Raw genomic sequence first — 12,560 nt, 5'->3', positions numbered from 1 at the left:
TGTAATTTAGATCACCAGTGACTGTGAAGCAAGCAGGCAGATATTTGATGTCTGTTCCTCTCTATCCATCCAGACAAGCTGTCCAAACAAAGCCTCTTGTGTTTTAGCATTCCTCTCAGCATGTGTTGAACCACCAACCCCTGACAGGTTTACTCCTGTCCTCTGGGTATATTTGCCAGCACAGAACGCAGTGTTGGATTCTGAGAATATGAAATGTACTTATTCAGGTCACTGAGGGAGAGAGGGTAATGTATAACGTTTACATTATGTCAGGATATGTTATTGTTAGCCATCAGGGAGGTATCCTCTGGGAGGAGAAGAGACACAGTCTGGTACCAGGCACCGTGACAGCTGTGTGTCGAGTGCAGGGAAGCGATTACATGTGGCAGGCATTGATAAGGGGAGAGAGCCATAGATTAGTGATGGAGGGGGCGGGGGGGTCGAGATCAGGTCAAGTCACGTTAGGGGAGAAATAAAAGTTTATGGCCCGTATCACTTAGTAAAGAATGATGTTTGTTCAGATGTGTAGGAGGAGACTCGGCCTATGAGAAAGGGTTAAATATCAGTGCTTGTGTGAGTATGTCTGTCTAATGCAGCTGTATTGATCCTCTGGGTCATATGGTCCGTAGAGTTTTTACTCTGAGAATTAGAACCTTTCAACATCGTACATATAACCTTTCAGCATCGTACATAGAACCTTTCAGCATCGTACATAGAACCTTTCAGCATCGTACATAGAACCTTTCAGCATCGTACATAGAACCTTTCAGCATCGTACATAGAACCTTTCAGCATCGTTGGGGCGGCAGGGTAGCCTAGTGGTTAGAGCGTTGGACTAGTAACCGAAAGGTTGCAAGTTCAAATCCCCAAGCTGATAAGGTACAAATCTGTTGTTCTGCCCCTGAACAGGCAGTTAACCCACTGTTCCTAGGCCGTCATTGAAAATAAGAATTTGTTCTTAACGGACTTGCCTAGTAAAATAAAAAATAAAAATAAAATCGTACATAGAACCTTTCAACATCGTACATAGAACCTTTCAACATCGTACATATAGAAGCTGGTAGTGGAAAGACACTAATTGCCAATTGTTATGTTGTGCTCAGAAAAGATGCTTCAGAGAGTGTTCAACCTGACAATGAACTATTTATGGAAAGAAAACACAGGAAATGTTAAATAAGCATCACAGTCTCTCAGAGTTCAATAAAAGTGTAGTCAGGGAACATATGACAGAAATCAGTTTTGAACAGCCTCTCAGCCAACAAAACTGTTTAGCTTCAAACCATTTATTTTCAGTGAGTTCATTTTAGATTAGACATTCATAGAGGCACTGCAGGCACGTGCACAGAAAGGGGTCTACCTGTGCCCTCCCACCGGCCCTTTGCCATTGTTGTTTTGAACCCACTGCCCCCAAGTCATTGTGAAGTCATCAGGTTTTGCCACCCCACCATTACCCTTACCCTATACAGAGATTGTGTGCGCCCAGTATCCAAACATGCATGGCTTGAGCTTGGGAGATGCGCTTACCGGTCGTGTAGCAAGCTACCTACTTTACAAATCAACAGTCCTGCTACAGCAGGATAACCCTTGATTTACATCATCAATATTGGGTCTGGTTGGCTAAGGCAGAAAGACCCAACATCAACAACCCAACACAGGTAGTCTAGACTAGCCAATCACTATATACTAAAATACAGTTTGAGTACCTGCTCCCTGAAAGGTCTGTGCTCCGGCACTGATGCACTGTCTGTGTGTGGACATATGTCACTGTTTTAACATATCACCCCCACAGTGTTCTGTCTGACTGAAGAATACATCTAGGATCTACTTTCTATTCATTAATGAGCTGAGAATCATAACAGAATTATGTACACTACTTATTGGAAGTGAACACGTTACATGGATGCTGGACCCTAGAAGTGGGTGCTTTGGTAGGCACAGCAAAGCACTGCCCAACCAAGTCTGCTAACTTTTTCCCTGACCAAAGCCCTTAGCTCATACCCATCTGCCACTAGCCCCCCCCAGACCCAACTCTCCAACTCTCCCCTGGCTTTGCCAGAGGCTGCAGCCCAGTCAACCCTTCATCTTGTTGGGTAACAGTCCCCTACCTCCACCACCACCACTGCCGGTATCATGTATCTTCCCTCTGAAACTCATATATCATTTGTGCATTGAAACCATCAATAAATGCAGCATGACTGAATCTAAGTAGCATAATTCAAGACTCCTTTATGCCCTACAAAGTCAGCTGACAAGACAGGAGAATAAACGTATCTTGTTGTGAGGTAATGTCTCAACTAAAAGCACATAAATTACAGTTGTGTCAGATTTATTGGCATGAAGATAGTGAGGCTTGAATATTCTGTAGCATCACATTCTCCTCTGGCTAACCTCAGAAATAATTCAATTCTTATTCCATTTGATATGATCATTACCAGGTCTATTTGTCTCTATTCTGATCTAAGACAAGGGCATGGACTGAATGATCGAACCAGTCAAACATGTTACATTTTTCGTAATTTGGCAGATGCTCTAATCCAGAGCGATTTACAATAGTGAGTGCATACATTTTCATATTGGTCCCCCGTGGGAATCAAACCCACAACCCTGGTGATGCAAGCACCATGCTCGACCAACTGAGTCACACAGGACCACGGAATGATATCACCGAGCGACAATGGCCATCACTAGCCCCAAAAAATAGGCCAAATTCAGTAACTTTAATTACTCATTTTAAATCTCTTGTTCATCTAAACATAAATACATGATCATTTTTCAAGTCTTTAATGTGAGTAAGTGGGGGTAAAAACTATCCCTTCCCCCCCCGACTTCCCCTTCCCCCTTCTTCTCCCCCTTCCTCGATTAATTCAATTGAATGGCTTTACTGGCATGGGAAACATACAGTTGAAGTCAGACGTTTACATACACCTTAGCCAAATACATTTAAACTCAGTTTTTCACAATTCCTGACATTTAACCCCACTAAAAAGTCTCTGTCTTAGGTCAGTTAGGATCACCACTTTATTTTAAGAATGTGAAATGTCAGAATAATAGTACAGAGAATGATTTATTTCAGCTTTTATTTCTTTCATCACATTCCCAGTGGGTCAGACGTTTACGTACACTCAATTAGTATTTGGTAGCATTGCCTTTAAATTGTTTAACTTGGATCAAATGTTTCGGGTAGCCTTCCACAGGCTTCCCACAATAGGTGGGGTGAATTTTGGCCCACTCCTCCTGACAGAGCTGGTGTAACTGAGTCAGGTTTGTAGGCCTCCTTGCTCACACACACTTTTTCACTTCTGCCCACAAATTTCCTATAGGATTGAGGTCAGGGGTTTGTGATGGCCACTCCAATATCTTGACTTTGTTGTCCTTAAGCCATTTTGCCACAACTTTGGACATGTGCTTGGGGTCATTGTCCATTTGAAAAACCCATTTGCGACTAAGCGTTAACTTCCTGACTGATGCCTTGAGTTGTTGCTTCCTTTTGGGTTATGTCGATATGACTCGTTTTACTATGGATATAGATATTTTTGTACCTGTTTCCTCCAGCATCTTCACAAGATAATTTGCTGTTGTTCTGGGATTGATTTGCACTTTTCGCACCAAAGTACATTCATCTCAAGGAGACAGAACGCGTCTCCTTCCTGAGCGGTATGACGGCTGTGTGGTCCCATGGTGTTCATACTTGCGTACTATTGTTTGTTAAAATGAATGTGGTACCTTCATTTGGAAATTACTCCCAAGGATGAGCCAGACTTGTGGAGGTCTACAATTTTTTTTCAGAGGTCTTGGCTGATTTCTTTTATTTTTCCCATGATGTCAAGCAAAGAGGCACTGAGTTTGAAGGTAGGCCTTGAAATACATCCACAGGTACACCTCCAATTGACTCAAATGATGTCAATTAGCCTATCAGAAGCTTACAAAGCCATGAGATCATTTTCTGGAATTTCCCAAGCTGTTTAAAGGCACAGTCAACTTAGTGTGTGTAAACGTCTGACCCACTGGAATAGTGATACAGTGAATTATAAGTGAAATAATCTGTCTGTAAACAATTGTTGGAAAAATGACTTGTGTCATGCAAAGTAGATGTCCTAACCGACTTGCCAAAACTATAGTTTGATAACAAGAAATCTGCGGAGTGGTGGTTGAAAAATAAGTTTTAATGACTCCAACCTGTGTATGTAAACTTCCGACTTCAACTGTATGTTAACATTGCCAAAGCAAGTGGCATAGATAAAACAAAAGTGAAATAAACAATAAAAAATGAACAGTAAACATTACACAAAAGTTTCAAAAGAACAAAGAAATGTCTCTCTCCCCCTTCTCCTCCCCTTTTATTTGGGAGCATGTGTGTGTGCACGTGTATGTGTTGGGGAGTGTTTGTTTGGCTATCACAAAGCGCATCCCATGAAGCAAACTACTTTATACCAGGCACAACTCCAACACCATCATTAAGTTTGCTGATGACACAACAGTGGTAGGCCTGATCACAGGCAACGACGAAACAAGCCATAGGGAGGAGGTCAGAGACCTGACCGTGTGGTGCCAGGACAACAACCTCTCCCTCAACGTAATCAAGACAAAGGAGATGATTGTGGACCACAGGAAAAGGAGGACCGAGCAGCCCCCATTCTCATCGACGGGGCTGTAGTGGAGCAGGTTGAGAGCTTCACGTTCCTTGGCGTCCACATCACCAACAAACTAACGCGGTCCAAGCACACCAAGAAAGTCGTGAAACATATTCCCCCTCAGGAGACTGAAAAGATTTGTCATGGTTCCTCAGATCCTCAAAAGGTTCTACAGCTGCACCAACGAGAGCATCCTGACGGATTGCATCGCTGCCTGGTATGGCAACAGCTCGGCCTCCGACCGCAAGGCACTAGCTTCCTGCCATCCAGGCCCTCTATACCAGGCGGTGTCAGAGGAAGGCCCTAAAAATTGTCTAAGACTCTAGCCACCATAGTCATAGACTGTTCTCTCTGCTACCGCACGGCAAGCGGAACCGGAGCGCCAAGTCGAGGTTCAAAATGCTTCTTAACAGCTTCTACCCCCAAACCATAAGACCCCTCCCCCCTTCTACGCTGCTGCTACTCTCTGTTATTATCTATGCATAGTCACTTTAATAACTCTACCTACATGTACATATTACCTCAATTACCTCGACCCCGCACATTGACTCTATACCGGTACCCCCTGTATATAGCCCCGCTATTGTTATTTACTGCTGCTCTTTAATTATGTTACTCTTATCTGTTACTTTTTGTTTTTAGGTCTTTTCTTAACCGCATCGTTGGTTAAGGGCTTGTAAGTAAGCATTTCACTGTAAGGTCTACACCTGTTGTATTCAGCATTTCACTGTAAGGTCTACACCTGTTGTATTCAGCATTTCACTGTAAGGTCTACAGCTGTTGTATTCAGCATTTCACTGTAAGGTCTACACCTATTGTATTCGGCATTTCACTGTAAGGTCTACACCTGTTGTATTCAGCATTTCACTGTAAGGTCTACACCTATTGTATTAAGCATTTCACTGTAAGGTCTACACCTGTTGTATTCAGCATTTCACTGTAAGGTCTACACCTGTTGTATTCGGCATTTCACTGTAAGGTCTACACCTGTTGTATTCAGCATTTCACTGTAAGGTCTACACCTATTGTATTAAGCATTTCACTGTAAGGTCTACACCTGTTGTATTCAGCATTTCACTGTAAGGTCTACACCTGTTGTATTCAGCATTTCACTGTAAGGTCTACACCTGTTGTATTCAGCATTTCACTGTAAGGTCTACACCTGTTGTATTCAGCATTTCACTGTAAGGTCTACACCTGTTGTATTCAGCATTTCACTGTAAGGTCTACACCTGTTGTATTCAGCATTTCACTGTAAGGTCTACACCTGTTGTATTAAGCATTTCACTGTAAGGTCTACACCTGTTGTATTAAGCATTTCACTGTAAGGTCTACACCTGTTGTATTCAGCATTTCACTGTAAGGTCTACACCTGTTGTATTAAGCATTTCACTGTAAGGTCTACACCTGTTGTATTAAGCATTTCACTGTAAGGTCTACACCTGTTGTATTCAGCATTTCACTGTAAGGTCTACACCTGTTGTATTCAGCATTTCACTGTAAGGTCTACACCTGTTGTATTCGGCGCATGTGACAAATTTAGTATGACCATAACACCTGCAGCAAAAGTTTTTAATGGGGCTATTTTTCTGCTGCCCATTGCAAGCTGCTCTCTAATGTTTGTGTGACGTAAGGTGAGGCGTTCAGGCACAGGAGGGTGTGTGTGTGTGTGTGTGTGTGTGTGTGTGTGTGTGTGTGTGTGTGTGTGTGTGTTAATGTGTGCTCTGTAATGTAACTCAGCAGCTCTATCAACAGAAAAACAGTAGGCAAAGGATCATTAATGGTGTCAGCAAGGATCCAGTGCTAGGTAACGGGGAATCTGTTACTGCGCTTCCCAAACACATCACCCATCATGGCAACACACACACACACAACTCCCTTAGCTAACCCCCAACAGATGGCCAATTTAGCCAGACGTGAGGAGGAAGCCAATCAACTGCGTGACAGAGACTCATTAATGAGTTAGTTCTCCCCCTCTGTTCCATTTCTGTTTCTCTCCTACAATGCAAATCTAGAACCCTGTTTCTGTTTCAACTTTCTGTTGCATATAACCAGAGGTTGCAAACAGAGGCAAACCTTACCCAAACCTCATTAAACCTGGATCGACACCAAACAAATAACATATTTGAGTAAGTTTGCAACAGCAGGAAAATAATTAATTCATGAACATTTTTGTAGGGGCTGATACATTTTTTAATTCAAAGTTGGAATTACAAACTTCAGAACATTTTAAAACCTCAAATACACTACAAATGTTACATTTCCTGTAACAGGGTGATCAAATTAAGATCCTACATGTGTAGATCCACTCCAGCCTATACCAAGAACAGATTACTTCCATGAATCAATAGTGTAGAGTCATGGTCTAATTTTCCTAATTACAGCGCAGTCAGATGTTGGCCCTGCCTGGAAGTGCTGATTGGGCCGGGCGATGAATATATATCTTTCAGCTAGACGACTGATCCCTTCCTTCTGCATAGTCCACAGTTTGGGGCCTACGGTGTATGGCTCTATCCACCAGCTACACGGACATGAGCTACTGCATTACTATTCACTCATTCATCTCCCTTCGTCTATCACAACCATGGACTTAATACATTGAGATTGAGATAGAGACAGCGAGACAGAGAAAGGGGTGGAGGGAAAGAGTGGAGTTAAGGGGTTTGAGTGTACATCCCAAATTGCACCCTTTTCCCTACGTAGTGCACAAGTTTTGACCAGGACTCATAGGCATTTGGGATACAGTCTGAGACTCCTAACCCCCACCCCACCCCCACCAAAAAAAAAACATCCTCTGCCTCTTAAAAACAAACCTGGGGAAGTATTTTTCATGATTGATATCACTAAATACTGAAATGTGACAAGGTTAGAGAACCAGACTGGAATGCAGAACAAGCAGAGAGAGTCCAGGGACAGAGTAGTACACCCGTTTATTCCTGTTAACATATTCTTGTGAACATATTGCTGTGAACATACTTAGCAATGGTTTCTAGTTGCTAATCTTGTTGACAGGCCTTGGAGGCAGAGCCGAAGCTATTACGACCAAACATGGACCGTATATTTTCATGCATACTTAATTTGACGATACTAAACGAGTGTATGCTTATCCTCTAATTTGACGGCTCACCAGGTCCAGGGAGATCATTTAGGGCTGAATTTATGAGACAAGCCTATTACTAGGAGGATCTCTCCTCACACTCCGCTGGACACAGCAAGCTGTTTGTAGTCTGGCACAGTACAAGCACAGCCTAACTGCAGACAAGAGTGGGCCTACTGTAGACAGCATCCAGGGGCCAGATTGACTGGATGAGGCATACTGTAGACAGCATCTAGGGGCAAGATTCAGACTGGACAAGGCCTACTGTAGACAGCATCTAGGGGCCAGATTCAGACTGGACGAGGCCTACCGTAGACAGTATCTACAGGCCAGATTCAGACTGGACGAGGCCTACCGTAGACATTATCTACAGGCCAGATTCAGACTGGACGAGGCCTACTGTAGACAGCATCTAGGGGCCAGATTCAGACTGGACGAGGCCTGCTGTAGACAGCATCTAGAGGCCAGATTCAGACTGGACGAGGCCTGCTGTAGACAGCATCTAGGGGCCAGATTCAGACTGGACGAGGCCTGCTGTAGACAGCATCTAGGTGCCAGATTCAGACTGAATAAGGCCTAATGTAGACAGCATCTAGGGGCCAGATTCAGACTGGACGAGGCCTACTTTAGACAGCAACTAGGGGCCAGATTCAGACTGGACAAGGCCTACTGTAGTAGACAGCATATTTTATCCAGATTCAGACTGGATGAGGGCTACTGTAGACAGCATCTAGGGGCCAGATTCAGACTGGACGAGGCCTAGTTTAGACAGTATCTAGAGGCTAGATTCAGACTGGATGAGGCCTATTGTAGACAGTATCTAGAGGCCTGATTCACAATTGAGATAAGCATACTCAACTTAAATCCTTCAATGATTTCAGGACTTTTGAGGAATTTGAATTAAGCCTGTGGATCATAAGCCATAATTCCCACTGTGAGCCTTTTAGGACATTGCACATCTTCTCAGGCCATCATATTCTAGACAGTCTATAACAATAGCAGTCCAACATTATCACATTACCATAGCATGTTGGAGGCAGACAGTAAAGTCACGCTACAATGTTAAACCACATGGAAATGATCTGCTGTTTCTGTTGCTTACCTGGCCATGGCCACTCCAAATACACAGCCGCCCACAACAGACCAGAACCCAATCCAGCCAGCATCCACCTGTAGAGAGAGAGGGGGAGAATTGGAATTTTTTAAATTCCCTTTATTGGGTGAAGATGCCTACAGGACATCCACTTTCAACCCTCAGACATCATTTAGCACCGCGGTCATGTGTACCAGCCTGTAAGAAAAACACCAGTTTGAAGGGACAACTTCAGATCCCCCTCAACACCTCCAAAACAAAGGTTGTGTGGTTTGGTAAGAAGAATGCTCCCCACAGGTGTGATTACTACCTCTGAGGGTTTAGAGCTTGAGCTAGTCCCCTCATATAAGTACTTGGGAGTATGGCTAGACAGTACACTGTCCTCTCAGCACATATCAAAGCTGCAGGCTAAAGTTAAATATAGACTTGGTTTCTATCATAATCGCTCCTCTTTCACCCCAGCTGCCAAACCCTGATTCAGATGACCATCCTATCCATGCTAGATTACGGACACGTAATTTATAGATCGGCAGGTAACGGTGCTCTCGAGTGGCTAGATGTTCTTTACCATTCGGCCATCAGATTTGCCACCAATGCTCCTTATAGGGCGCATCACTGCACACTATACTCCTCCATAAACTGGTCATCTCTGTATACCCATCACAAGACCCACTGGTTGATGCTTATTTATAAAACGCTCTTTGCCCTCACTCCCTCCTATCAGAGATATCTACTGCAGCCCTCATCCTCCACATACAACACCTGTTCTGCCAGTCACATTCTGTTATATGTCCCCAAAGCACACACATCCCTGGCTCGCTCGTCTTTTCAGTTTGCTGCAGCTAGCTGCAACAAACACTCAAACTGGACAGTTATCTCAATCTCTTCATTCAAAGACTCAATCATGGACACCCTTACTGACAGTTGTGGCTGTTTTATGTGATGTATTGTTGTCTCTACCTTCTTAACCTTTGTGCTGTTGTCTGTGCCCAATGTTTGTATCATGTTTTGTGCTGCTACCATGTCGTGCTGCTGCCATGTTGTGTTGCTACCATGCTGTGTTGTCATGTGTTTCTGCCTTGTTAAGTTAGGTCTCTCTTTATGTAGTGTTGTCTCTCCTGTCGTGATGTGTGCTTTCTCCTAGATTTGATTTTTCATCGCCAGCCCTCGTCCCAGCAGGAGGTCTTTTGCCTTTTGGTAGGCCGTCATTGTAAATAAGAATTCGTTCTTAACTGACTTGCCTAGTTAAATAAAAGGTTAAATGCAATTTTAATAAAAATCAACAGAGCATAATGGTCCATTAAGACAAGAGAGAGATTGAGATCGAGAGAGAAAGAGAGCGAGAGAGAGAGGGGGGAGAAAGAATTAGAGGGGAGAGAGACAGAGATTCCGTTATTATTCCATGTTCAATATGCCATACACGGCTCCGAGGACCTAGGGTAGACAGACAGCAGGCTCAGAGTGTCTGAAGACCGGGGAAACCTGTCAATCAGGCCCAGGGTAAATTGAAGCCCTGTATTTTGAAAGTGGAATTGGAGTCAATGGAAACAGCTGGTGATGTCAGCATGATGTTTCATCACAGACAAATGCCTGCTCTGACAGATAGAGACGGAGAAGAGAGGACAGACGTCATGACCATGGTTGTGTTCAGTAGAGAGAAAACAGAGTGAAACAGAGAGGCACTACCTCAACTTGCCCAATACGAAGAGATATGTAAGCTTTGCGTTGCAAAAAGTTTTGACACGGTGTTCTCCCCTGAACTTGACCCAGGGCCTACTGTTGCAGTATCAGTATGAGAGGCTGACTGCATCACAGATGGAGGCGCCAATGAGTCAACCATACGTGCGCGCACACGCCCCCCCCCAAACACGACGAGTTGAGTTTTTACCAAAAAGTTATATTTTGGTTTCACCTGACCATATGACATTCTCCCAATCTTCTTCTGGATCATCCAAACGCTCTCTAGCAAACTTCAGACGGGCCTGGACATGTACTGGCTTAAGCAGGGGGACACGTCTGGCACTGCAGGATTTGAGTCCCTGGCATCGTAGTGTGTTACTGATGGTAGGCTTTGTAACTTTGGTCCCAGCTCTCTGCAGGTCATTCACTAGGTCCCCCATGTGGTTCTGGGATTTTTGCTCACCGTTCTTGTGATCATTTTGACCCCACGGGGTGAGATCTTGCGTGGAGCCCCAGATCGAGGGAGATTATCAGTGGTCTTATATGTCTTTCATTTCCTAATAATTGCTCCCACAGTTGATTTCTTCAAACCAAGCTGCTTACCTCAGAGACTGCAACGTTCTCTGCTTCACGGAAACATGGCTAACCGGAGAGACGCTATCCGAAGCGGTGCAGCCAGCGGGTTTCTCCACGCATCGCGCCGCCAGAAACGAACATCTTTCTGGTAAGAAGAGGGGCGGGGGCGTATGCCTTATGACTAACGTGACATGGTGTGATGACAGAAACATACAGGAACTCAAATCCTTCTGTTCACCTGATTTAGAATTCCTCACAATCAAATGTAGACCGCATTATCTACCAAGAGAATTCTCTTCGATTATAATCACAGCCGTATATATCCCCCCCCAAGCAGACACATCGATGGCTCTGAACGAACTTTATTTAAATCTCTGCAAACTGGAAACGATTTATCCGGAGGCTGCATTCATTGTAGCTGGGGATTTTAACAAGGCTAATCTGAAAACAAGACTCCGTAAATTTTATCAGCATATCGATTGCGCAACCAGGGGTGGAAAGACCCTGGATCATTGTTACTCTAACTTCCGCGACGCATAAGGCCCTGCCCCGCCCCCCTTTCGGAAAAGCTGACCACGACTCCATTTTGTTGATCCCTGCCTACAGACAGAAACTAAAACAAGAGGCTCCCACGCTGAGGTCTGTCCAACGCTGGTCCGACCAAACTGACTCCACACTCCAAGACTGCTTCCATCACGTGGACTGGGAGATGTTTCGTATTGCGTCAGACAACAACATTGACGAATACGCTGATTCGGTGTGCGAGTTCATTTGAACGTGAGTTGAAGATGTCGTTCCCATAGCAACGATTAAAACATTCCCTAACCAGAAACCGTGGATTGATGGCAGCATTCGTGTGAAACTGAAGGCGCGAACCACTGCTTTTAATCAGGGCAAGGTGTCTGGTAACGTGACTGAATACAAACAGTGCAGCTATTCCCTCCGCAAGGCTATCAAACAAGCTAAGCGCCAGTACAGAGACAAAGTAGAATCTCAATTCAACGGCTCAGACACAAGAGGCATGTGGCAGGGTCTACAGTCAATCACGGACTACAGGAAGAAACCCAGCCCAGTCACGGACCAGGATGTCTTGCTCCCAGGCAGACTAAATAACTTTTTGCCCACTTTGAGGACAATACAGTGCCACTGACACGGCCTGCAACGAAAACACGGCCTACAGGGAGGAGGTGAGGGCCCTCGGAGTGTGGTGTCAGGAAAATAACCTCACACTCAACGTCAACAAAACTAAGGAGATGATTGTGGACTTCAGGAAACAGCAGAGGGAACACCCCCATCCACATCGATGGAACAGTAGTGGAGAGGGTAGCAAGTTAAGTTCCTCGGCATACACATCACAGACAAACTGAATTGGTCCACTCACACAGACAGCATCGTGAGGAAGGCGCAGCAGCGCCTCTTCAACCTCAGGAGGCTGAAGAAATTCGGCTTGTCACCAAAAGCACTCACAAACTTCTACAGATGC

At 44.5% G+C, this 12,560-nt stretch overlaps 1 protein-coding gene across 1 annotated transcript in view; it reads right to left on the bottom strand.

Moving 5' to 3' along the window:
- LOC112225590 (solute carrier family 49 member 4) overlaps positions 1-12,560 on the bottom strand; it is a 95,126-nt gene that overhangs the window by 29,193 nt on the left and 53,373 nt on the right. Inside the window, exon 6 of the mRNA XM_024389678.2 lies at positions 8,831-8,898. Coding sequence (XP_024245446.1) covers positions 8,831-8,898 — 68 coding nt within the window. The remainder of the gene's footprint in view (positions 1-8,830; positions 8,899-12,560) is intronic.

Source organism: Oncorhynchus tshawytscha, linkage group LG26 (genome assembly GCF_018296145.1).
Source record: "Oncorhynchus tshawytscha isolate Ot180627B linkage group LG26, Otsh_v2.0, whole genome shotgun sequence".
In the NCBI taxonomy this organism is placed as follows: Eukaryota; Metazoa; Chordata; class Actinopteri; order Salmoniformes; family Salmonidae; genus Oncorhynchus; species Oncorhynchus tshawytscha.
The sequence above is the reverse complement of the archived record's forward strand: the minus strand, read 5'-3'. Positions and strand labels throughout refer to the sequence as shown.